This window comes from Mercenaria mercenaria, chromosome 19 (genome assembly GCF_021730395.1).
Source record: "Mercenaria mercenaria strain notata chromosome 19, MADL_Memer_1, whole genome shotgun sequence".
Taxonomy (NCBI): domain Eukaryota; kingdom Metazoa; phylum Mollusca; class Bivalvia; order Venerida; family Veneridae; genus Mercenaria; species Mercenaria mercenaria.
The window spans coordinates 18,769,490-18,794,889 of record NC_069379.1 but is presented as its reverse complement, the minus strand read 5'-3'; the positions used below and the strand labels follow the sequence as shown (position 1 = coordinate 18,794,889).

The following is a 25,400-nucleotide window of genomic DNA, read 5'->3' as shown; positions in this document are numbered from 1 at the left end:
ACTTGTTTGAGGAATGCGCCAGAGAGATCTATAAACTCTAAAACATGTGAATGTGCATTTCTAAAGCACGTATTGATAGCTTACCATTATTGTTTTAAATGTAAGCGTATCCAAATAATTTGTTTAGTGTGTTGCAATAATTACCCTTTGCGTAATTTGCGTAATGATATTGGCAGTAGCTGCGCAAATGTTTGACGCGTTTTGTAATCGCGCAACCAATTTGTGATTTAGGACATACTGATTTTATCTTCCAACAAAATTTCATAAGAGGACCTTTCATATGAAATTGTTTAATGGTACAAATGACAAAAACCTGGGATGCTTGAAGGCGTAAATTGTCCGAGCCGTTCTGTTTTACGTGTACATTACATTAAATAATAAAAATGGTGATCCATATACTTTTGCAGTTTTTTGAAAAGATATTTACGTCCTTGGTAATTTACATACTATTTCTTTAAAATTCGTTTTTGGAGTAACTTATCGTCATCCTAGGACGTGTATTTTATAAATACTTATAATTCTTAATTTTTTAATGTCTTTATAGTTTAACATTCAAAAACAGAAATTGTAACTTTTACAAACACACGAATAAGATATCAAACCCTGACATGAAACCCCATCATACTGTCTGTTTGCCTGGGATCTACAGCAAAGACACCAGCACCTATTCTATCAGTACTACATACACTGCTTTGTTTGGCACGGAGTTTCCTTCAGATGCATCTTGCACCAGAGGCTGATCACTACCAAATACAGTGTCTAGTCACAAGTAGACCCAATTAAAATATAGTGAAATGTTTTTAATTATTTTCATTGGACATTGATTGATGCCACTGATGTTGATTGTTACAAGTAATATAGGTTGTGTAGATGACATAAATTCACTTTGGGTAAGTTTAATTGTCCATTATGAAAACAGGAAGTGGTGCAGGAATACCACTGTCAACAAGCTGGAACCGGTGTAAAAGTTGCTGTATTTTGGATGGTGAGTTTTCAGCTGGTCACAGTTTTCTTATATAAAAGTTAACACCATATTTTCTTTTGATTTTTTGTTGCACTAACATTTAGCTTTTGAAAGATGGTAGGCTGCCAAGACCTGATATTTCAGAAAATAGATTTGCAAAGCTGGTTTTGAAGTGTGGTTTATATAGAATTATATAGGGGGTGCATTTAGTGGTGTTCGGCCTAGACGGTTGAAGGGAGACAACAGTGTATAGCGTTAATCTTAATAAACCAGTATCGATTTTTATCCAATTCTTCAGTATGAGCAACTTTCGTACTTGTAGAATCTATTCCTTGCTTCAAACATGCGTAACAAGACGAATAGATTGTGTACAAATGAGTAATCAGTTGTAGTACACAATATGCATGTACATACGTATATCAAAGTACATATAAGTTAGAACACTATTAAATCTTATCATTATATGCAAAAAATTGCGTATAGAGTTTAACGAGTAGAAGAATAGATTTAATAATGGCCTATATATGGAGCAGAGGTATTGTGTAACATTTATTCTTCTATTTCGATTAAATATCTTTGATATGACCTTGAGATAATGTCTCAATCAAATGTAATATGCAATTATTGTGTGAACTATTTTTACTGTAACAATTCTTCGTCTTTTGTAAATATTAAGACAATACCATGAATGTTATACATCATTGCAAAGAACTCCAACGGTGGTAATATTTTTTTCAAGATGAGACAGCATGAATGTTCAGGCTGATGTGGATCCGTACTGGTCTCAATGCTGGTTTTCGCACAGCGGCGCTCAAATTTTTCTTGTCTAAACAGCCTAGATTTCAAGGGAAAGGGACACTTATAGTTTTGTGGAAAATATTCAAATTTATAAGTGTATTCTTGGCGTGAATAATGCATACAAGACTCTTGAGGGTTACCGCCTGCATATATAGGTTCGAACCATGTTAAACCTTTGTTTACTATTTGGTACATTTGTAAGAAAACAAAAAGCGTGATTTTGATAAACCTGCTAATTAAATGTATCTTGAATTTTTATTTTTCCTTAAATTTTTACTGGACTGTTGACTATTTAAATGAAATTTGCAACAATCCTCACGTCCCAATAGTCTACTGAGGTGGAACTGTGTATTCAGTGCTCTAAATGGACCAGATATAATAACTGAGTCACTTGGTGACTTCTAATAGAAGTTTTATCAAATTTACTAGATAAGCGTTTCGAATAAATATATTAAGAAAAACTTTTTTCTGCGACTTTTCTTATTATTGTTGTGACCAAATAAAATCAGTGTTTTAACTGTGTATTTAGATGTGTGGATTCTACTATACATTCTGGCTGTTCAAAATGTTGCGCAAATTGTACCAAAAACTGAAGGTAAAATCTTACCCTTTTTCCTTAGTTTGTTTGTGTACCGTATATTTTTGCTTATAAGACGCATTATTTGGAGTCATATTTCCAGTTCAGAGAGTGGGGAGTATCTTATAAGCGTATACTACAAGGAAATTAAATGAAAAAGAAACCCGACGTCTTATAAGCGAGTGCGTCTAATAAGCGAAGATATACGGTATGTCTCTCAGTTTCTTTCTTTTTTAATATTTAACTGCCCCGTCCATATTGTCTCTGGCGCAAGTTTGTTCGACATGAATCGATGAAAACCGACTTCGGTCGATTAAAAACGACTTAAGATATAGGCGACCTTAATAGATGACCTTAAAAATTAGTTTACACTTCGGGTTGAATATTAAGTTCTTATCAAAATGTGTTGGAGCTGAGTTTTGAGAGTGTGGTCAATGGTGAAACCCTTTTGACATGTATATTTTGTAAAGTAGCTCAGTAAATGATCAAATGAGAAAATAAAAATATCTGTGACAATGCTGATATAAAGTCAAAGTCATCTTTCTTCAATTCCGTGACATTTTTAACTGTTTTTGTTTGTTTTGTTGTTTTTTTCCGTTCATTTTCAAACATAAATTGATATCGAATTCTGTGTCAGCAAAATTTTCACTTGATGATTTTAGCATTACCTCAAAATAATAAAATTTCCATGCGAATGTCTAATAATTTTGGGAGAATTTTCTGTTTTAGATGGTAAGATTTCGTTTGAGAGACGTTTCCTACTAGACCAAACATCGTCTGCTTGTAAGCTCTTTTATTGTTTTCTTATAATGTATGAATGTGATATCATTGTTTCATAAGTATACTTGTAATTGTTTTATTTTCTTCTCGTAAATAAATACAGGTTCTTTCATATGTATATCTTTATTTGAACGTTTCTCATTTAAAAATAATACTGGTATATCTCAATGACCTGTCATTGAGTAAAAGAAAAAGGTATTTTTGAGATATACATGCGAAGGACTTATATATAATAATACTATGATTTGGTGTTTAATTTTTGTTCCTCAAATGTGGGGCTAACCGTTAATATATGATGTCTTTTTACAATAACTTTATATGCATGTAATAAGTGTTGTCTAGTTTTAGCTGTACAAAGTGAGGCTGGGTGCGAGGGGTGGGGGGGTGGGAGGGGGGTCCTCTCACGCAAAAACAGGAAAGTATATTACAGATTTTAATTATGATTTATATATACGCATGTTACGCAAAACAGTTGATTCTACTGTATATATTGTACTTTACCCAAAGGTTTGTATATTTCGACTTTGCTAAATTACTGTGTTTTGTAGCTGATGTCAATTTGATTAATAATAATAATCCATTAGTTTGTATTTCAGCAAATATATCATTAGAACAATTTGCCTCATGTTATCTCACTTGTGTATCCGGATTTGAAAAACTGGCGGAAACATGTTGTAAGACAGGCATTGACGCAGTTTGTTTAAACTTACCATGGAATCTGCTGAAACCCCGCCTTGGGTCATGCCCAGGTATTAGGGTTCCTTTCTGTCTTATACTATTTATTACGGAAGAAACCATTAATTTCGCGGGGAATTTACAAATTGATCTCCTTTGATTTGTCTATTCAGTTTAAGCCAATCACTATGATTGAAATGTCACCCACTATACAAGCGGAGAAGAATCCAACATTTCCGGTCAAAAATTTTATCTTGCGTTACTGGTCGTGTTACAGCTTGCTTTGAGGTAATTAATAATAAATTAAAAAGCGAGAACATACTTTTTTATTTATATGCGCATAAACATATGAACAGTTTAAAGTATGCACTTTTGATAAAATACCTTTAAGATATGTTTTGTAAAATATTCTGATTTTGAGCCTTTTAATACTTAAACCATTTATCTTGATTAAACTACAAAACATACAGTCGAGTCCACTTAATACGAACTCGCTTGATACGAATTTTCGGATTAAACGAACAAAGTCCGAATTCCCCGGCCGAGTCCTTCTATTTTCTTTGTAAAAGCATTTCGGTAATAGCGAACTCGCTTGATACGAATAATCGGTAGATACGAACACATTTTGGAAGTCCCAATAAGCTTAAATATTATACTTTTCCATCTTTTGATGCGAATTAATTTTAGAAGTCAGGGCCGTTATAAAATGTGTTGAAAATAATAATATGGTCAAGCGTGTGCCGCTTGGTAATTGGACAATGGAGTAGTTCACACCTATTCACAAACAAACACTCGGTCCTTTATGTATCATGTCAATATAAAATAATTTAATCAATTAACAGGTCAAGATTTAAAGAGGTGTAAATAATTTTAAACACATTATTGACGTTCTCTTGTCGATACAGGTAGGATGTGTCTTCCAAAATATACAAACTTTTATAACTCTTAGAATGCTTGTTATATAGTACAAGCTTCAATGTTGGCGGTGGATATAATTTGGTGCTCTTGACCTCGACCGCACATTAAAATTTAAATTAATACAGTTTTACCTGTTTAAGTATGACTTTTCTTGAGTAATTTCAATGTTATCTGAATGAATTAACTTAATCAGTTTAAAACTATTAACATCTTTCATGTATCATAATATTGGAATCTATTCACCGATGATACCGGTGATACTACCCAAATTGCTCGGACAAATTATCTGGTCATACATTCATTAATACGAATTTCGTTTGATACGAACATATTTCTTAGGTCCGGATGAGTTCGTATAAAGCGAGTTTGACTGTATATTGTTCATTTCGACTTTTCTTCAGGTTTACTTGTGACCCCAGCTCCTGCAGGTATATTAACACTTACAGTATATTTGTAAAGAAATTTTGTGTCATAAAAAAAATATAACAGTGAACGGATTTTTGTAGCAGTACACAATACTCTTTTTTTTCATTCCTTTTAAATGACTGAATCTATTTAAAGGTACGTCATTACTTGTACTGAGCTACACCGAGCTGTGGTGGCCTAATGGCCTCTGTCCCGCAATCGGGATGCGAGCTAGTCGATCAGGCACGTAGAGCCATGTTTTCAGTTATCCAGAAAAGCCGCAAACTCGGCTTGCCTGTTTCAATTCAGATACATTTGTTTAATACTGTTGTTGTTCCAATACTATTATACGGTAGTGAGGTTTGGGGTACGGAGCGGATAAGTATTATAGAGTAATTTCAACTTCGGCTACAACTCCTAACTGTATGATTTATGGCGAGCTGGGTTTACAGCATTTAGCATTACAAGCTAAGGCTCGTGTATTTTGATATTGGTGTAAAGTAATTAATTCAGGTAGTGACAAGATTTGTAAATTGTTGTACGATACAGTTTTCTATTTGCATATGAATGGTACTCACACTTCTTCTTGGATTTCGTTTGTAAAAGATACACTTGATGAACTTGGAATGTCTGAATATTTTCATGCTAGGTACATAGATATTAATTGTTTCAAAACAACTGTGAAAAGTAGGTTAAAAGATCACTTTTTGCAAAATTGGCATGATAGTGTTGTCACTTCGCCAAAATGTTTAGTCTATCGTACTTATAAAAAAGAATTTGGTTTTGAGGAGTATCTTGATATATTACCTTCTAATTTAAGTAAGTATGCTGATCCCAATGCTTAAACGTCTTGGAAACGAAATATTTTTAACATTGTTGATTCTCGAATAAAATTTTATCAAACTAATGAACACCTACTTCCACCAAAACCCAAGTTTACTTTAAGACATTTGAAAAAGGAAATCCAAGAATTTCATTCTAAGTATGTCTTAGTTCCAGCAGACAAGGCGGCCAACAATATTATCATCATTTGACGCCTACATTATATTAATGTTTTACAAAACGAACTAAATAGCACTAAAACTTATACATTGAGTCCTTCTGTTGAAAATAATTTAGTCACTGATCACATCACTGAAGTTTCTAATTTAAGTTTGTATAGACGATCAACAAATTAAACTACCAACCATGTACTGGATTCCTAAATTGCATAAACAACCATATAAAGCCCGCTTCGTCGCTAATTCAAGCTCTTGTACAACTACAAATATTTCAAAACTATTAACATCATGTCTAACTGCTGTGAAAGCCCACGTGGAAAGATACTGCGACAAAGTATATGAAAACTCTGGTAAACATTTATTTTGGTCGATTAAAAATTCTGGCGAAATCCTGGATAAGTTTAAAATTAATACTTACAAGGTATCTACAGTCCGTACATACGATTTTTCTACTTTGTATACCACTTTACCACATAACTTAATAAATGACAAACTAACTGCCCTAATTCAAAAGACTTTTGCCAGAGAGAATGCTACATTTCTCGCTTGCAGTTTTGATAAAGCTTTTTTACTAGCAATATTATTAAACATCATACAAGTAGACCTGTGACGAAGTTTGTAAAGCCCTTTCCTTTTTATTGGATGGGGATGTACCTCAGGCTACATCTTATGGGGTATATATTTCTCAATTAATTCGGTTTGCCAGAGCGTGTAGTCATGTCAAGCATTTCAATGAACGTAATCTATATATTACAAGTAAACTTCTTCAGCAAGGCTACCATTATTACAAATTGCGTAAATATTTTGCTAAATTTTACTATCGTAATTCTGATTTAGTTTTAAAATTCAATAGTAATTTAAAGACACTTCTGCGAGAAGGTATTTCTAAACCCGTTTTTTTATGGGGATGTGGTTTACAAACTTCGTAAGATCTTGGGTCATGGTAATTTTCCAAATGTATTTGGTAAAATTATAAAACGTTTTATTAAAAGAGGTTACGACCCAACTGTTTTGAGACATACCGCATGTTTAGTGTTCAACCCGTTTACAGTTGGATACTACGCTTCCCTCTTTGATTGTGGGTGACGAAAGAGGGGGAGGACTCTATGATAAGCAGTTTTTAAATCCTACCAGGACTGAACTGTTTTGATATCTGTCTTCTGGCCTGTTTCGTCGGGCCCTTAAGGGTGTTTCTCTTGTTGCTCTGTCTTCTGAAAAGGCATTGAGTACATACGTTTTTGGTTCTAAAGGTTTGCTTTTTATATTTTTATACACGAGCATTTTTGTGTTTTACATGCCATGCCTTTTTGTTTCCATTACGTGTGTTAGAGATTCACCTGGAGGGGATTACTTTTATTTACACTGCCCCGTGTCTTTGGAACATGGTGGGGGTAAGAGTGAGGTTGGGTGCGCACCATAAACCGGTTTAAGCTCCCCAGTGGTGTTTTTGCCACTGACCGTTCCAAGGCGGTGCCCCACTGTGTTCCTTTGTTTGTTCGTTTTGTCCTCTTGTGTAGGCTTTGTGTATGTGTGTGTGTTCGTTTGTTTGTTCGTTTTGTCCTCGTTTGTTGGCTTTTTGTGTTGGCTTTGTGTGTGTGCACGTGTATGTGTGTGTGTGTTTGTGGTGTGCACGTCTGCGTGCTGTAGGTTTCGTTTTTGGGAGGCTGCGATTTTGGTACGTGGCATTCCCTGTTTGATATTTGTCTTTGTTTTTTGTGTAAATTTAGAACTATGAACCATTTGTTGCCAATAGAAAATATTAATTAGGTTAATTAATAGGCAATATTTGGGGGAGTATACTCTGTCATTATTTCTGCATAAGTAGTTTTTGAGTTGTCTCCCATTCATCTTTAGTTATTTTAGTGGTTGGTCCAATTCATTTTTTCTTAGTCAGACATTGTACCGCATTTTGTACAACATTTTGCACAATACCGGGTATTTTGTACAATATTGATTTGTGACTGTTTCATTATTTCACTTTGTTTTATCCACATGCATATTAGATGCCATAAATTATAAATAAATCTTAAATCTAAGTCTTGATACTGAAGAGAGACCACCAGCTAGTTAAGTAATGGTTACCGATTGCCTACCTGCCTGGTTCTTGCCATTAAAAAACAGGAATCGGGAAGTAATGCTGTTCAATGTATAGGTTTCTCATGAGCCAACTTGACAGGCCCTTTCAGTAGGGTTGAAACAATCATAAACAAACAATTTACTTTACTTTACTTTTAATTAGGGCACCGCCTAGGAGCGGCTATTGACAAAAACCCTGTGGGAAGTTCCAACCTCACCCTTTATCCCCATCAAGATGTTTCCTAAAATTCACAACACGGAATGCATAAAATCTGAAAAACAGACCCCTCGGAAGCACCGAGAAAAAGGCAAACAGTGAAAATTGCAGACTCGGTTTGATTGAGTCTCTTCATGAGCAGTAATGGAACCATCTTCAAATCTAAATGGGTTAACATATATGATCCCGAAGGACCAGAAAATATAACAACACTGAGATGCAGTCGGGGCGACTTTTTAAGGCAGCCACACAACACTTAATACCCGCTATTGTGAAGTAAATAAAGTCTGAGAAGTAGATCCCTCGGAAGCACCGAGAACAAGACAAAGAGTGAAAATTGCAGACTCGGTTTGAATGAGTCTGTTTATAAGCAGTATTGGAAAACGCAACACTGCCCACGCTCCCTAGCACCGGTTTAAGCAGTATTCAATTTTTAAATGTAAATGAGCTGAAATAAATGATCAAATGAAAACTGAAATGTTTTAGAGAATATAGCCACAAAAAAGGTTCTTAATTTGTTCGAAAAACTTAAATAACGATTTGCCATTTGTTCTGTCCAAAGCTGAATATGCTAAATTTGAAATATCAGCACAACAACAGCCGTCTATAGCTAGTAAGGTAGTGGACTCGTAATGACGTTCGGCAATTTCCGTATTCTCCGTAAGCGATTTCGGCATTGTCCGGATTTGGCGGAGAGTCGTGTGCGCTTTCTGCTACATTTGCCTACGAAGACTGCTCCTTTGCGTAGCGGAATTACGTAGTTATACGGGAAGATCAGAATGTCAATACTGGTCCGCTTTCTTAAGTGCTTAAATGAATGTTTTGATTACAGTGTGGACTTCTTTAGAACAGTTTGCTGCCTGTTCTCTCACGTGTGTGCCTGGATATGAGAAGTTGACTGAGGTGTGTTGTCAGACAGGCATGGACGTGGTCTGTTCAAACTTGCCGTGGGCTTTATTAAAAAATCATTTAGGAACATGTCACGGTATGTAAACGACGCGGAACTTGTCGGAGTACATTTATACATTTGTTGTTATACTGTGCGTTGACATTTCTTTGACTTTTCAAGTTTTGTTTGGAACAAGTCAATGTACACTTTTATTTAACATTTCAGTTTGTTCAAAACTGTTCTAGCTTCAGAGAAGAGGAAATTTTGATAGCAGCTATGCCTGCTTCGATACGAATTTGATTACTTTAAGAATAATCTCGGGAAACGTTAGAAAAATCTACTTAATTTTGATCAACGTTAGTGATGGCATCACCAATTTCATTTCTTAACGAACTGAACGAAAAATGTATTTTCCAGATTCAGTTAAAATGACTTCACCAATCCCGTTATTTACAATGACGTCAACAATAACAACATCATCAACGTCAGCACCATACTGGATGCAATGGGGTGTTTGGGAATGCAACGTACAGGGTGGTTCATGTTTTCAGAGGCGTGTGAGGAACTGCTCAACAGGACTAGAGCAAGATTGTATGACCAGTCAAGGTGGAATTGGGTATAACGTTGGACTCTGTACGGAAGTTTCATGTCCCGGTAAAAACATGTATTATTGTGTTATGATAAGTAAACAGAGTTCAGATATGTATTTAGAAATTTAATAAATCCGACATTTTGTTTTTGTTGCCATGGAAACAAAATGGCCGCCAATTTGATTAAATATTTAAATGCTCATAACTTTCTAATTTTAAAGCCAATTTTGAAAATTCTTTCACTTCTTTAAATGACTCAAGGTATTCTAGCAGACGGAATTAACATAAGAACGACATAGCCTTTCCCTTTAATTAAAAGAGGTACGAATATTTCTATCGATGATTTCTTCATCGGGTGCCGTATTACTATTTAAATACTGTTTCGTAATATCCTAAATTCATATATTATAAGGATAATCACACATCTATATATTATTACTTTATTTTGTGAATATCGTAAAATCTTATTTGATATTTAATTGTTTGTGGATATCATTATTTGCATCTAAAGATACCACATAATTATATCTTTAATTGAATAACATGATATCAATAGTGTTTTTATATTTCAAAATGAATTTTAGGAGTCTTTATTCAAGTACCTGTTATCAATAGTGTTATTTTAATATTTCAAAACGAATTTTAACGGCCATTAATTAAAAATATGAACATCATAATTCGATATCACTAAATTGAGTTAATTGAGGTTTTTTTATGTCATTTAATTTAGCAGATCTTAAATTCGAATTTATGATATCATTAAATGCCAAAGATACGGCATATTGTTAGATATCTTAAAGTCGATTTTATGATAACATAAGGAGGGAAAAGATCATTTAACGGACAAGTTAATGTAAAACATTGAATTAAACGAATAACTTAAGACAAGTTCAAATTAGAAAACAAAGTGAATTCGGGAAGTTATCTGGCTGGCTCTTTGAGGCAAGTTGTCGCTTATTACAGGTGACCACCAAGGCAGGTTCAACTGCAAATCATTTGTTCGTGGTTATAATTAGGTTAAGTCTTCTTGTCAGCCTTTAAAGCTGCTCACCCGCACAAAGGTTTATGGATTTACTACACTATACGGTTATGTAGGAAAAAGTAAAGCGTTGCAAACGGTTTATTATTTTTCAATATAGCCATATAGTGCTGTGAATCCATAAACTTGTTTTCATGAACCATTTTCTCAAAACGATACGTAGATTTTCGCTTAATTTGTTGATTATACCTTTTTATTAGCTCGACTTTTCGAAGAAAATGTAGAGCTATTGCACTCGCCCCAGCGTCGGCGTCGGCGTCGGTGTCGGCGTCGGCGTTGGTTAAAGTTTTTGATAAAGTCAAATATCTCTGATACTATCAAAGCTATTGACTTGAAACTTAAAGTAGTTATTTACTATCAAAGTCTACACCAGAAGAAATAATCCCCATAACTCTGATTGAATTTTGACAGAATTATGCCCCTTTTTAACTTAGAATTTTTTGTTAAAGTTTTTGATAAAGTCAAATATCTCTGTTACTATCAAAGCTATTGACTTGAAACTTAAAATAGTTATTTACTATCAAAGTCTACACCAGGAGAAACAATCCCCATAACTCTGTTTGAATTTTGACAGAATTATGCCCCTTTTTAACTAAGAATTTTTTGTTAAAGTTTTTGATAAAGTCAAATATCTCTGTTACTGTCAAATCTATTGACTTGAAACTTAAAATAGTTATTTACTATCAAAGTCTACACCAGGAGAAACAATTCCCATAACTCTGATTTGAATTTTGACAGAATTATGCCCCTTTTTAACTTAGAATTTTTGGTTAAAGTTTTTGATAAAGTCAGATATCTCTGTTACTATTAAAGCTTTTGACTTGAAACTCAAAATAGTTATTTACTATCAAAGTCCTCACCAGGAGATACAGTTCTCATAACTTTAGTTTGAATTTTAACAGAGTTATGCCCCTTTTTAACTTGGTAATTTTTTTTACTGGCAAAGCTCAAATTCAGAGTCAAGCGCTGAGAAAAGTCGAGCGCGCTGTCTACGGACAGCTCTTGTTTTATATTCTTATTACAAAAATGTTGCTTTTGAGAATTTTTTTTATTTTTCGACCAAACTGAGGGCGAGCAGCTTTAAGCGGTATAGATCAATGAAGACAATGTTATAACCTGAATATAAAAGTATGTTTGGATATCCGAATTTTGAAGGCGTTTTTTTTTTTAAATTTGACGCACTTATATTAAATATTTTGTTCAAAATTCTGGCTATCTCAAGGACATTTTCAAGTCCTTTATCTAGATGTAAGACGTTTCATCCCTTGGAATCTGCATGAGATACCAACTTCCAACTGTACTTGCTTCAGATGTTAAAAATCCTCATCAGATGTATTTGTTTTTACTAAGTTTATAAATTCTTATTGTTTATACAGTTACATTCGTAATTTAAGGCAGTTCTGCACGTTTGGATTGAAATTTTTTCTGCAATGTAAAATTTGATAAAACTCCGATTTTTCAAAACTTCAGAATATACCTAGAACATTCAGCAAATAAAAAAGATAGGGTCGTGTGCTTGATTATTTGCTAGACTGATTTGAAAAATTTGGACCTCACGCAATTTTTCATAATGGGAGTCTATGGGGAAATCATCATTTTCATAATATTTTCCTGAATACGAATCTTTTCTACAATGTAGATTTTGATAAAACTTCTCAAAGTTGTAAATAAACATATGACCTATAATGTGGTGATATAAAATGTATAGGTCCGTGTGCTTATTTTTGAGATACTTGACCATGATTGAAATGAACCGAATATTTCACGCTAATTTTGAGACAGTATTTTGAATTATTTAACGTGTCATATTTTTTAATATTATATTTTAACTTTAGAAATATAGTAACGGTGGCATTTTGATAAATTAACTCACTGGTTGTCATTAATTCATAAAATGATCGATTGTTAAAAGACTTCCAATTTTTGTTGCTATAGTATACTATGTATTAAGTGTGTGCTATTTCAAACCTTATGCATTATACTACTGACCTCAAACAATATTAATGTGAGCATAAATCAATACTATTGTGAGCATAAAACGATACTTTTGTGAGCATAAACCCATCCTTCAGTGAGCATAAACAATCCTTCAGTGAGCATAAACAATACTATAGTGGGCATTAACCAAATCTACTGTGAGCATAAACAATACTATAGTGGGCATAAACCAAATCTACTGTGAGCTTAAAATAATACTATTCTGAGCATAAACAAAATCTACTGTGAGCATAAAATAAAACTATTCTGAGCATAAACAAAATCTACTGTGAGCATAAACAATACTATAGTGGGCATAAACCAAATCTACTGTGAGCATAAAATAATACTATTCTGAGCATAAACAAAATCTACTGTGAGCATAAAATAATATTTCAGTGAGCATAAACAATACTATAGTGGGCATAAACCAAATCTACTATGAGCATAAAATAATACTTCAGTGAGCATAAACACGTCATAATTTTACAAACGCCGCACGGCACAAATAACACTATTTTGAGCATAAAAGCATCGGAAAAGAACCAATAAGATTAGCAATGTTGCAGGAAATTAAACGCCTGGACAAGAATCTGTTATGGTGAAACTATAACAATATTGATTGAATTACAGAGTAACGTTTTACAGCAGTCAACTGACTCGCTCACTAGTAGTGTGAGCATAAAAACAAGGGAAAAGATCAATTAAGTATACATTTAAAGTAACTTCTCCCATAAGTGATACCCTAGAAAACAATTTTTATGGAAATATTGACTAAATATATAGGGAGACTTTTTACATTCGTCACACAGTATATTAGCACTATTTTTAGCACGAAAACCTGCAGAAAGATCAGCAATTTTTACTGTAATATACATTTAATTTAACGCTCTTACTTGTTTAAGGTAGCAGACCCATTATCACATTCGTACATTTCAGAGTGATGACATTTCCTCGTATGCTATCTGAGCATCCTTCGGCCTTTACGTAACGGAATATTGTGTATTCGTAACAACCGGAAAATGCCGAAAAAAGAAACATACGGAGAATTCGTAATCAAACGGGAAATGCCGAAATAGCATAGGGAGAATTTCGTAATCAAACAAAAAATGCCAAAATAGCATACGGAGAATTCGTAATCAAGCGGAAAATGCCGAAATAGCATACGGAGAATTCGTAATGAACTGGAAAATGCCGAAATAGCAAACCGATAATTCGTTATCGGACGGAAAATGCCGAAATAGCATACGGAGAATTCGTAACAACCGGAAAATGCCGATTCTCATCACGGGTCCAGTACATTAAGTATATGCATACGTTATCATTTAATTCTTATGCCAATGTCGCTAGAAGATTACATATTGCATCAAATATTGCACGGCTTGATATTGCATTTCGCAGATACATGCCAGGATGATGTTAATGGAATTGGATGTGGAGACCAGTACACTCTGCGGGAAGTCTGTAAGGAGAAAACAATGGCATGGAGTCTAGGTCGGAGGTCATGTGGTCTGTGTGGTGGGTATTGATGCGCATGCGCAAACTAAAACAGGACTCCAGTGAATATACTTCCATATCTTTTTCTAAAAGTTTTCAAGCCATTTATGAAAAAAAAACTTAGCGTAGTTTTCTTTACCTGAGCGCCCTTGTGCATAATTGATAATGTAGATCTTCAAAATACTGTGTTCAATATACTGGGCCGATAAAGGGAAAAAGCACTCTTTACCATTCTATCAGTTTGAAAAGGTTAGGATTTGATTTCTTTTGAGTCTGTTCACGGTAGGAAATGAATCATGCAACACGTGTAACGCTCACAAACGCCAACATAAGCTGGATCTCTTGTAAACCATTAAAAAGACACCACGCCACCAAAGGTCCAGGAATAGTCTTAAAAATTTTATGTTTGTGAACACAGGGCCAGTTGTGTTGTTTTGTTTTGTTGAACACTTTCTGTGGATATAATTTTATCGTTTTAGTTTTGATGCTGTGGATTTCTGTTCTTTTCAGACACTTGTTGGGACTACCTCAACTGCACCACACATGGAGCGCAGACGCTTTTCTGTGGAAGAGAGGAATACGCTATACAGTATTGCAGGAAGACATGTGGGAAATGTGACCGTTAGTTAAGTCTTCTTTTAAAGTTGAGTTTTCGCCTTCCCTGTCTCTTGTGGCAGATCACTACCAAATCAAATGTATCCAAATACAAACAGTGCTAATCTTTCTCAATTTCCTCGTGCCCTTTCTCAATAGCATCGTGTTTCCTTTTACTCTACCGCGTTTCATTATTTATCACTTAGCAATCTATCGAAAACGGCATGTTCCCATCGCTTGCTAGGTAAAAACTGGCGGCGTAAAAATTTGATGTCTCGGAAAGAGAAATTTAAAGAAGCGAAAAGGAGTAAATTCAGCGGGTTGTATTTAACGAACTGTAGTCTTCTTATATAAAAGTTAACACCCCCTTTTCTTTTTGTTTTTCTGAAGTAGTTCTTTCTGGGAATATAATCTGTGAAAATCTAAAAAATAGAAAATGTCGAAAAACCGTTATAAAGTAAGTGGATTTTATATGAAATAAAGAACAGCAGGATTTAGTGGAGTTTAGCCTTGTCACCTCCCAGATACTGCTGTTTGCCGACAACAAACCGTCTAAATAACGATTATTATGTGGAAAATTGGGACAATATCTTGACCGTGGAATTCAATTAAAATATCTCGCATCTAACGTATAGTTAGGATAGAGTACTCTAAAGATAGAAAAGCTCTAGGTGTCACACATCATAATGTTGTCAATTATGTACTGTGTTTAAAATAAGTATAGGGGTAGCAAAATTATGGTCCAGACAAAAAAGTGCAGTATCTATGACTCGACGTTGACTCTGAAGTCAACAGGACGGATTCGATGCAATACATACCACAATATTTTGACGAATACTTCTTACAAGTGTAAACAAAACCCTTAAAGGATACGAAAGTTACTCAGTATTATGCAATATTTCAAAATCTATTTTAATCCTTCCTGACCTTGACCTTAAGGATCAATGAATTATATGCATTGCCACGACAATGATATACAAAATTTAGGTAAAAACAAAGTCATGACCTGGACAAGAAAAAGTAATAAAGAAAGCCTGTTATAACCCGTCCTGACCTTGAGGTTAAAGACAGAATAAGGCTTTGTACATTGAACTTATCGCCCCCGAGTACTCTTCAAATAAAGGTAGAAAGTACCTATTTTAGAATAGGGGTAACAAAGTTATGGTCCGAACTGGAAGGTGTCCAAAAAGGTGTAGATTCCTCTGGCCTTTTTTCCAGCCTTTACTGGAAAACCGATTCTGAAATCTGAACATCACAATGTTATGTTATATGTTTGATTATTTATATGCCATGTTAGTAAATAAAATCAGATCAGGGCAAATAGATCAAATGTGACCATATTTTATGATCTTATTTACCCCGTCTGATCTTGACATCAACTTAAAGATAAGATGAACTGCTGCTGGCAATGTTATGATAAGTGTCTGTGCCAAGTTAAAATAAAATTAATTCAGGCGTTACAAAATTAGAGTTCGGAAATATAGGGTGTTCGGACACGGACAGGCAGACAAAGTGACTGCCATTGGGCTTGCAGATGAACGAGAGCCTAACTACTGATATTGATACTGTGTAACAACTGTTTTGTTTTGCTTTTACTTTTACTTTTATCTTAAAGTTTAAGACTTTAATGAAATTTTTTACTTATATCTCATCTCCGTATAACAGGAATTACCTGCTCCCAACCTTTACCGTATATTTTCGCTTATAAGACGCATTATTAGGAGTCATATTTCCTGTTCAGAGAGGGGGAGCATCTTATAAGTGTGTACTACAGGGAAATTAAAAGAAAATGAAACCCCAGATTGCATGTCCGACGTCTTATAAGCGAGTACGTCTTATAAGCGAAAATATACGGTACATTTGACTTTCATTACAGTCTGGCGGGAATCCAGCCTATGATACCTGAATGAAGAGCGAAGCAGCAAAATCAAAAAGATAGACTGAAGATGACTCAGAAACTTTAGTTTGAAATATTATTTCCTTATTTCAGATAATCCTGTGGATGTACAGCACAACAGATGCGGAGATCCAGTGGCAAGTGAGCTTGTCTGTGAACTTTTGCAGACAGAAATATGTGTTTGTAATGACCCGGATGTGCGACCTATCTGTAGAAACTATTGTGACAACAAGTGCGCGCACCATCCCTTTGCTGGTTCCAACTGCATACCGGCTGTGAGTGCCACATTGCTAGTACTACTATTGGTCTTTCTATAAAATCGCTTATACATTGTATTTAAATAGTTCCAATATCTGATAATTCAAGCAAACTCGTCCACGCATGAATGAAATCCTTGTCATTTTTGTGTTCAACACTACCTGAAAGTAAACCAATTCATACGAGTTCATATGTATGAACCTGTCAATAAAGATCATTTGCATAAAAAGATCGCCTACATGTAAAGACCTTTTGCATGTAAATAAAATCTGGAAAATAGATCTCTCGGAAGCATCGAGGACAGGCAAACAGTGAAAATTGCAGACTCGGTTTAATTGCGTCTGTTCGCGAGCAGTAATGGAATATGCAACACTGCCCACGCCCAATACTATTGCATGTAAAGACCTCTTGCTTAAAAAGACCACAAGCTATAAAGACCACCTTCATACAAAGACCGCTTGCATGAAAAGACTTCTGACATACAAAGACCACTTTCATACAAGGACCGCTTGCATAAAAGGGCCACTTGCTATAAAGAACACTTTCATACAAAGACCGCTTGCATCAAAAGCAACTTGATATAAAGAACACTTTCATACAAAGACCGCTTGCATCAAAAGCAACTTGATATAAAGAACACTTTCATACAAAGACCGCTTGCATCAAAAGCAACTTGATATAAAGAACACTTTCATACAAAGACCGCTTGCATCAAAAGCAACTTGATATAAAGAACACTTTCATACAAAGACCGCTTGCATCAAAAGCAACTTGATATAAAGAACACTTTCATACAAAGACCGCTTGCATAAAATGACCACTTGCTATAAAGACCTTTTTCATACAAAGACCTCTTGCATCAAAAGACCACTGTCATAAAAATACCAATTTTATACAAGGACCGCTTGCATAAAAAACTACTGTCATAAAAAAATATCTCTTTCGTACAAGGACCGTTTGCATAAAAAAGCCATTTGCTGTAAAGGCTACTTGCATACAAAGACGGCTGGCATAAAAAGGCCGCTTTCATACAAAGACCGCTTGCATAAAAAGGCCGCTTTCATACAAAGACCACTTTCATACAAAGACCGCTTGCATAAAAAGGCCGCTTTCATACAAAGACCACTTTTACTTGCATATAAAGATCACACTCTATAAGTACAACTTCTTGGCTCTCAGTAACGTGGTCTTGCTATATAACTTTGACTTTATATGTAATGTTTATATAAATATTTATATCAATAAATCAGATATTGTACAATTACTGCTTTTGGTTCGGTCGATATGTGGATTTATCGACCTGATAAAAGCGATATCGACCGAGGGCGCAGCCTCGGTCGATATCGCTTTTATCGACCTAGACCGAACCTAAAAGTCAACAATTATTTTATAATTAAATCCAGCCTACTTGTAAGTAAAAAAATTCAATACAAATATCTATATCATTTTTCGTAGTCTATTGTGTTTGACGTCGCATTGTTTTGATGTCAAAAATTTATGACGTCACAGCTGGAGGTCAATACGTGTATTTGGCTACGCCTTTGTGTCAGTACGACTTTTTATCATTGATCATGTGACTACATCTAGACCAATGGAAAAGACCGTAAATATAGATTTAATAATAATTATATATAATACTCCTTAAATATGTAACCTGTCACTGCCAACGCCTCAGGGCTATAGTGAAAATGAAAATTATGGGCTTCACTGGAGCCTGGTAATTACATAACATAATATCATCCAATACACATATACAATGTATATCCAGTCTATATTCTACGTGTTGTTCTATTTTTCAGAGGCGAAAGAGAAGGGACGCATTTCTCAGTCAAGTTCTGCTTCACTGAAATTGTGTAATGATTGTAATATATTTGGTAAAATATATTATCCAGATATAATAGTGTGTGTGGTAAATTCTAAATGAGATATATCATATTTTTATCTCTTCATTGTGACAAATATTAGCTTGTTTCCATGCAGAATTCATCACTTGGTTTAAACAGTATTTTATTGATATAATTATAATTGTTACAGTAAATTGTTAAATGTACAAACAGAACAGGATTGATCACTTCTTTCATATAGACCACTGTGTTCATTAATATTAGGTTATTCGACGCCGCCCTGAAGGCGGTGTCGAGTATATGGGATACACTTTTATTTCGGACCCTGTAAAGATGGTAATGAATAGTTTTGGAGTGATAAACTGAACACAGTGAATAGTTTGTAAAAGGATCAACGATATTGCACAATACATTTTAGTGAATAAACAAAAAATGGCAAAAAGAAAACATAAAAAATGTATGTAATGCAACTTATTATGTTATTTAAAACAATGCTATCTGTCTTTCCTCTCCTTATTTGTAGAGCAGAACATATTTTTTTATTTACAATTTCGTCAAAAATGTTGATCCGATTTATTGATAAGGGAGGTTACTCTGTAAGTCAAGTTTTCTATTTCTATTCTTAGCATGACCTACTTACCTATCTCATTTTCTATAAATAGAACACACCGGAGATATACCATACTGTAAAGCGTGAATCGCCTGGACAAGGGAGCGTTCGTGTATTTTACAACTTCGAAGAGAATATTAAAAAAAAATTATGGAAAATTACAATTGCCTGCATAAAAATTCCTTGGAAAAAAAACGTATTTACAAAGTAAATAAAGGAATCAATAAGCATAGATATGTTGAAATGAACGAAGGAAGTGCCGCTGTTAACTTATTTTTAACCTTTTTGTCTTATTTTCTTTGTTGATAGGTGCATTGATGTAATTTCAGAATGCGCACACTTTTGCAAATTCCTATTTCTATTTTTTTTTCTTTTTTCTTTCTTTTTTTTCTCTTATGTGTCATATAGATCTACTCATTGTTTACAGATATACACTGTCAACTAAGGTGTGCAATAGGCTAAAGAGCACTTGGCCGAATTTGTCAGTGACAAGTTAATACTTCTTTAAATGTGGTTAGATCGAAATATCAAAAGCCATGGGACCATAACTTATCAAAGCATCAGTGACTTTAAAATAGAATTCCTTGTTGAATTTATATGTTCATTGATCTTATATGACTAGTCAGTTGCTCTGGTTTTATTATATCTTGTTACTTGCTTCTTTTTTTCCTTTTTTGTTTTTAATTTAATAGATAGTTTTTGTATTTGTCCATTCCTGACAAAAAAATAAAAATAAAAAAAAAAACATTTTCATTAAAATATTTTCTACACTTTGGCAGTGGGTTATTATGCTTTCTAAATTTCTTGTAATATTAGATTTGAACTAGACACTGACATACTCCTAGTAACCTTACAGTTCAACGAGGACTTCAAGTTTATCGTTCGTCCGAAAAAAAAAATGAATTCTATGATATTCAAAAGTATATAAGAAAGATTCATGCTTTGTGAATAGGGGCAATATAGAGATTATTTATGTTATATCATTCTTTTCTTGGACAAATTTTTTGATTGTTTTTGTCAAGGGAAACAGTAAATTGCTGTGTATAATCTGCATTCTGAAATCTATAATGTAGGTGACTAAGGTCCATAAAACTTCATCAGTAAATAGAAAACACTCATTACATTACATGATAATAAAAATAATGGTTTCTGTGAACCACAACTTTGAAATAATTTCAACATTTCCTCATTTCCCAACAAACTGCATTTCTGTGAAACTTCATACACACGCTCCTGCATATAAGAACTTTTCACAGGAGATGACCTTAGTTAGTGAAATAATTACTTTAATTTTGTATGTAAAGGGACCACCTACTCGCAATGTTAATGTCATTGCAGGTAGAGGATTTGTATTGCATGGTAAAACTTTTCTATCATGTTTATTCTTCATGTTTTAAACAGTTTATAACATATATTGTTTTATGTGCTAATGTTGATAACTTGTAGCCAGTCAGACTAATAAAGTAATGATTAGGTGATTTCTCATATTGCAATAAATGTACTTCAGACACAACACTTGGCGGCGTCTTTGATGCTTGCATCAATGAATTGCCTTGTTTAACATTGTTCTGTACAATACGGAGATATATTTGGACGAGTACCCAGCTGAGAAAACCATATTGGACGAGCCGCTAGGCGAGTTCAATATGGTTTTCTCAGCTGGGTACGAGTCCAAATATATCTCGTATTGTACAGTACAATGTTAAATAACCTTTTTATTCTATATCTATTTTATCTTACTATAATAATAGTTTAAATTAAAAATGTTCTACTGAATATTGTATTCCTGCCTTCATGGCCGACATTCCAATACATTGACCAGTTGTTTCGGCAAAAGTAGTCTCCCTTGAATATACACGGATCGCGGACCCGATAACGTTTATCGATCAACAGTTTTACTATAGATTTGTATAGGAAAACATATTTCAAACATTAAAAACGTATTTTTATCGTTATTTAACGAAATTTTATAACCTCGTGAAGTAATCTGCATTTTTTGCCCTTTATTTCAATGTTCTAGTTTTTCCCAGCTTGGTATGAGTGCAAATATATATTATACAGAACAATGTTAGGCCTTAAATAACCTTTTTATTCTATATTTATTTCACTTCATACGTAATATACGCAATTCATTGAATGTTGTTTTTTCTGCGTATCATCATTAAAAAAGTATATGGTGCAACCTCCCTACAACAGCCATTTGGCGATTTAGGTGATAATAATACTTGGCCGAGATATTATGCCCACAAATATTGTCAGCAAGTTTGATGAAGATCGGATGAAAACTGTTCGACTTAAAAGAGCGGACAAGGCTAAATTCCCCGTTTTACGAGTGATTCAAGGACTATAATCAAAGAGTGTCTGGTACAATTTGGCTGGTTATCGAAACTGGCCGAGATGTAATGCCCACATGTAATGTCAGCAAGTTTGGTGAAGATCCGACGAAAACTGAATTATAGAGCAGACATGTTTTGGATGCTGACCGCCTGTCCGTAGCCATTCATAATCTTCTCCATTTTGTTTCTTAACCGTTAAATAAAAACTGCTGAGGTAGCTATTCAGACAGTCAGGGCTGATACCAATTTCTAGGTTTCGTCCGGAACGTATACTTTAAGCGACTTTTCAAATATTCCAACATCTGATGATCCTTTTTACTGTATTTTTAAGTTTTTGATTATTAACGAACGTTTTAATATCTAAATCAGATAGCATTGTTATCCCTTGAATCGTTTTTGTGTGTTGTAAACAAAAAAAAACCTCAAATTAAATCCAGATTTCAAGACGCATAATCAAACTCTGTACATAGAGCGTCTACTTCATCCGATTTACATTCGGAACATTTTCACACGTTTCGGGCTTTATCGTATGTTTAACATGGGACTGCTGAACCGTCCAAATACAGAAAATACAGGATTTTTTGTACGCGCGTGCGTCCAAATACAGAAAATACAGGATTTTTGTACGCACGTGCATCCAAATACCGTAATATATTGTACGGTCACGTGTTGCAAATAAACGTTCGCGATTGGATAGATAAAATAGGTATAGAATAACAAGAAATAGCCCACTATCTCGAATTCTCGACTTATGATGATATTTCGTTCACGTGTTTTCGGGACGGGACTTGACAATACCTTTGGGAGAGCCGGAATTTTCAACTACCTCCCCCCCCCCCCCACAACACACACACACCTGAAAATTTTCGGTCATAGTAGGTTTATGGTAGGAATTGAATATTCTTCAAAAGGAGGTACTCTATTATGTGTTTAATACCTTAATGTATAAATTTGGTAAGGGTTTATCTTCGAAAAATATGAATTTGAAGGCATGTTGTTATAAAAAGGGATCCATAAAGAAATGAAATCGTTATGTTCAAAATTGGAAAATTTGGTGCAGAGTGTTTGAAGGTCAAGGTGAAATATCTCAGTAAACATCAATGTAAATTAATGGTGACTAAGAGTAATGAATGATCTATCAATAAATTAATGAGTTGTAAGCAAGGTTAAACTTCGTGAATAAACATTTGGTCCCGTAGGCATAAAGATACAAATGTACTGGAAAAAGAAAATACTTTCTGTAAAGTCTTATACTTCGTGAATGAAACAATTTCAAGGCAAGTAGCAAGAATATGTGATTTCTTGTATACGTCTAACAAGCTTACAATTGCTTTGACGATCTATCAAGCCAATATAAAAGAAATGGCGAAATGTTATTCCATACTTTGTAACATGTAATGAGGCGAGATGTTGCTTCCATACTTTGTAAAATGTAATGAAGCGTGATGTTACTTCCATACTTTGTAACATGTAAAATGGCGAGATCTTGCTTCCATACTTTGTAACATGTAATGAGGCGGAATGTTGCTTCCATGCTTTGTAACATGTAATGAGGCGAGATGTTGCTTCCATACTTTGTAACATGTAATGAGGCGAAATGTTATTCCATACTTTGTAACATGTAATGAGGCGGAATGTTGTTTCCATACTTTGTAACATGTAATGAGATGAGATGTTGCTTCCATACTTTGTAACATGTATTGAGGCGGAATGTTGCTTCCATGTTTTGTAACATGTAATGAGGCGAGATGTTGCTTCCATACTTTGTAAAATGTAATGAAGCGTGATGTTACTTCCATACTTTGTAACATGTAAAATGGCGAGATCTTGCTTCCATACTTTGTAACATGTAATGAGGCGGAATGTTGCTTCCATGCTTTGTAACATGTAATGAGGCGTGATGTTACTTCCATGCTTTGTAACATGTAATGAGGCGGAATGTTGCTTCCATGCTTTGTAACATGTAATGAGGCGGAATGTTGCTTCCATGCTTTGTAACATGTAATGAGGCGAGATCTTGCTTCCATACTTTGTAACATGTAATGAGGCGAGATCTTGCTTCCATACTTTGTAACATGTAATGAGGCGGAATGTTGCTTCCATGCTTTGTAACATGTAATGAGGCGAAATGTTGCTTCCATACTTTGTAACATGTAATGAGGCGAGATGTTGCTTCCATACTTTGTAATATGTAATGAGGCGGAAAAGTCCTGTTAAACTCTGTTGTTGTTGCTGTGTTGTTTTTTTATTGTTGTAAAAAAACAGTTGTTGTTTTGTTTTGTTGTGTTGTGTTGTGTTATTTTGCCTCGGATATTCAGAGGTCTTTTCGGATATATGTTTTCGTTTGTAACACCGGTTCTCTTCACTGCTTAGAGAGATTTTTTTCCTTTTCAACTTTCATATAAATGTATAAAGTCTTATCTGAACACGAAATATACATACATGGCTATAAATCTTATCATATCACATTTACTGTTTATCTATTTGGAATGGAACAGCAATTTATTGAAAGGCAAGTTCTATTTGAATAGTTCATTAAACATGTCTTTGTTTAAAGTAAAGGTATTACAAGCTTTTGTTGTATTGCTGCTGCTACTGTGTAAATTCAACGCATTTATTTTATATGGGGATTTGTTATACAATGTACGTTCGATAACTGCTTTCTACGGAATCCGGTTAGTGCCACAATGAATGTCAGTGCTACACACGACACGATGCACGACATTGCAACGCTACGGACGACAATGTACAGCGACACACGGCATTTTAACATTTGAATGTCTCATTGTCGCGGTACGTTTTGGCAAAACATATTGCAGTAAAAATTGAGTGTCGTTGTTGATTATCGAGTGTCGCGTTGAATGTCGTGTGTCATGTCGTGTGTCTCGTTGTATGCCGTGTGTTGTGTCGTGTGTCGCACTGAGAACGCGACACACGATAATGTACAACGACACTCGACATTATATCGCGCAAATGTCGTGGAACTGTCGACTTAAATTGCTTAACCAAGACACACGACATTCAACGCGACATACGACAACGAGCAACGACACGACAGTCTATCGCGCAAATGTCGCGGAATTGTCGAGGTTATTTACTGAGAGCGACACACGACAATCAACGCAACACACGACACAACACACGATTTTCAACGCGACACACGACACGACACTCGACAATGAACATACCTGGCCATGCAACATTTCGACATTCCGCGACATTTGCACGATAGACTGCCGTGTGTCGTTGCTCGTTGTCGTGCGTCGCGTTTAATGTCGTGTGTCGCCCTAAATAAATTACCCCGACATGCGACAATTCCGCGACATTTTCAGTTGATATTAAGTTATTAAAATTGTTTTTATTTGTAATCATTTATACAGGCTTTCTAATGAAACGGCCCCTTTCTAATTCTCATTTACAGATTTATCATCAGAAAAAACTACAGTATGTCTCCAAAA

The 25,400-nt window shown here is 34.6% G+C and overlaps 1 protein-coding gene across 2 annotated transcripts; it reads left to right on the top strand.

Moving 5' to 3' along the window:
- Nucleotides 1–1,431: 1,431 nt before the first annotated feature.
- LOC128551213 (uncharacterized) lies at nt 1,432–19,052 on the top strand. Of its 2 annotated transcripts, XM_053531857.1 has the most exons (10): nt 1,432–1,499; nt 2,292–2,357; nt 3,069–3,122; nt 3,716–3,868; nt 5,114–5,140; nt 9,244–9,396; nt 14,308–14,424; nt 14,914–15,024; nt 16,988–17,169; nt 18,952–19,052. In XM_053531857.1, exons 1-10 carry the CDS (start codon nt 1,478–1,480, stop codon nt 18,997–18,999), a joined length of 933 nt encoding a protein of 310 aa, XP_053387832.1. In that variant the 5' UTR covers nt 1,432–1,477; the 3' UTR covers nt 19,000–19,052. The 2 variants fall into 2 exon arrangements, with proteins under 2 accessions (XP_053387832.1, XP_053387833.1); XM_053531858.1 differs by lacking the exon at nt 9,244–9,396.
- Nucleotides 19,053–25,400: the final 6,348 nt, after the last annotated feature.

What these genes read in the sequence shown, in the direction of transcription:
- LOC128551213 (XM_053531857.1), top strand. Translation starts at nt 1,478, where the DNA reads ATGGCCTATATATGGAGCAGAG. An exon ending in AGACCAAACATCGTCTGCTT is followed by an intron (nt 3,123 to 3,715) that starts GTAAGCTCTTTT and finishes TTTGTATTTCAG; the next exon opens with CAAATATATCATTAGAACAA. An exon ending in GTTCCAACTGCATACCGGCT is followed by an intron (nt 17,170 to 18,951) that starts GTGAGTGCCACA and finishes TCTATTTTTCAG; the next exon opens with AGGCGAAAGAGAAGGGACGC.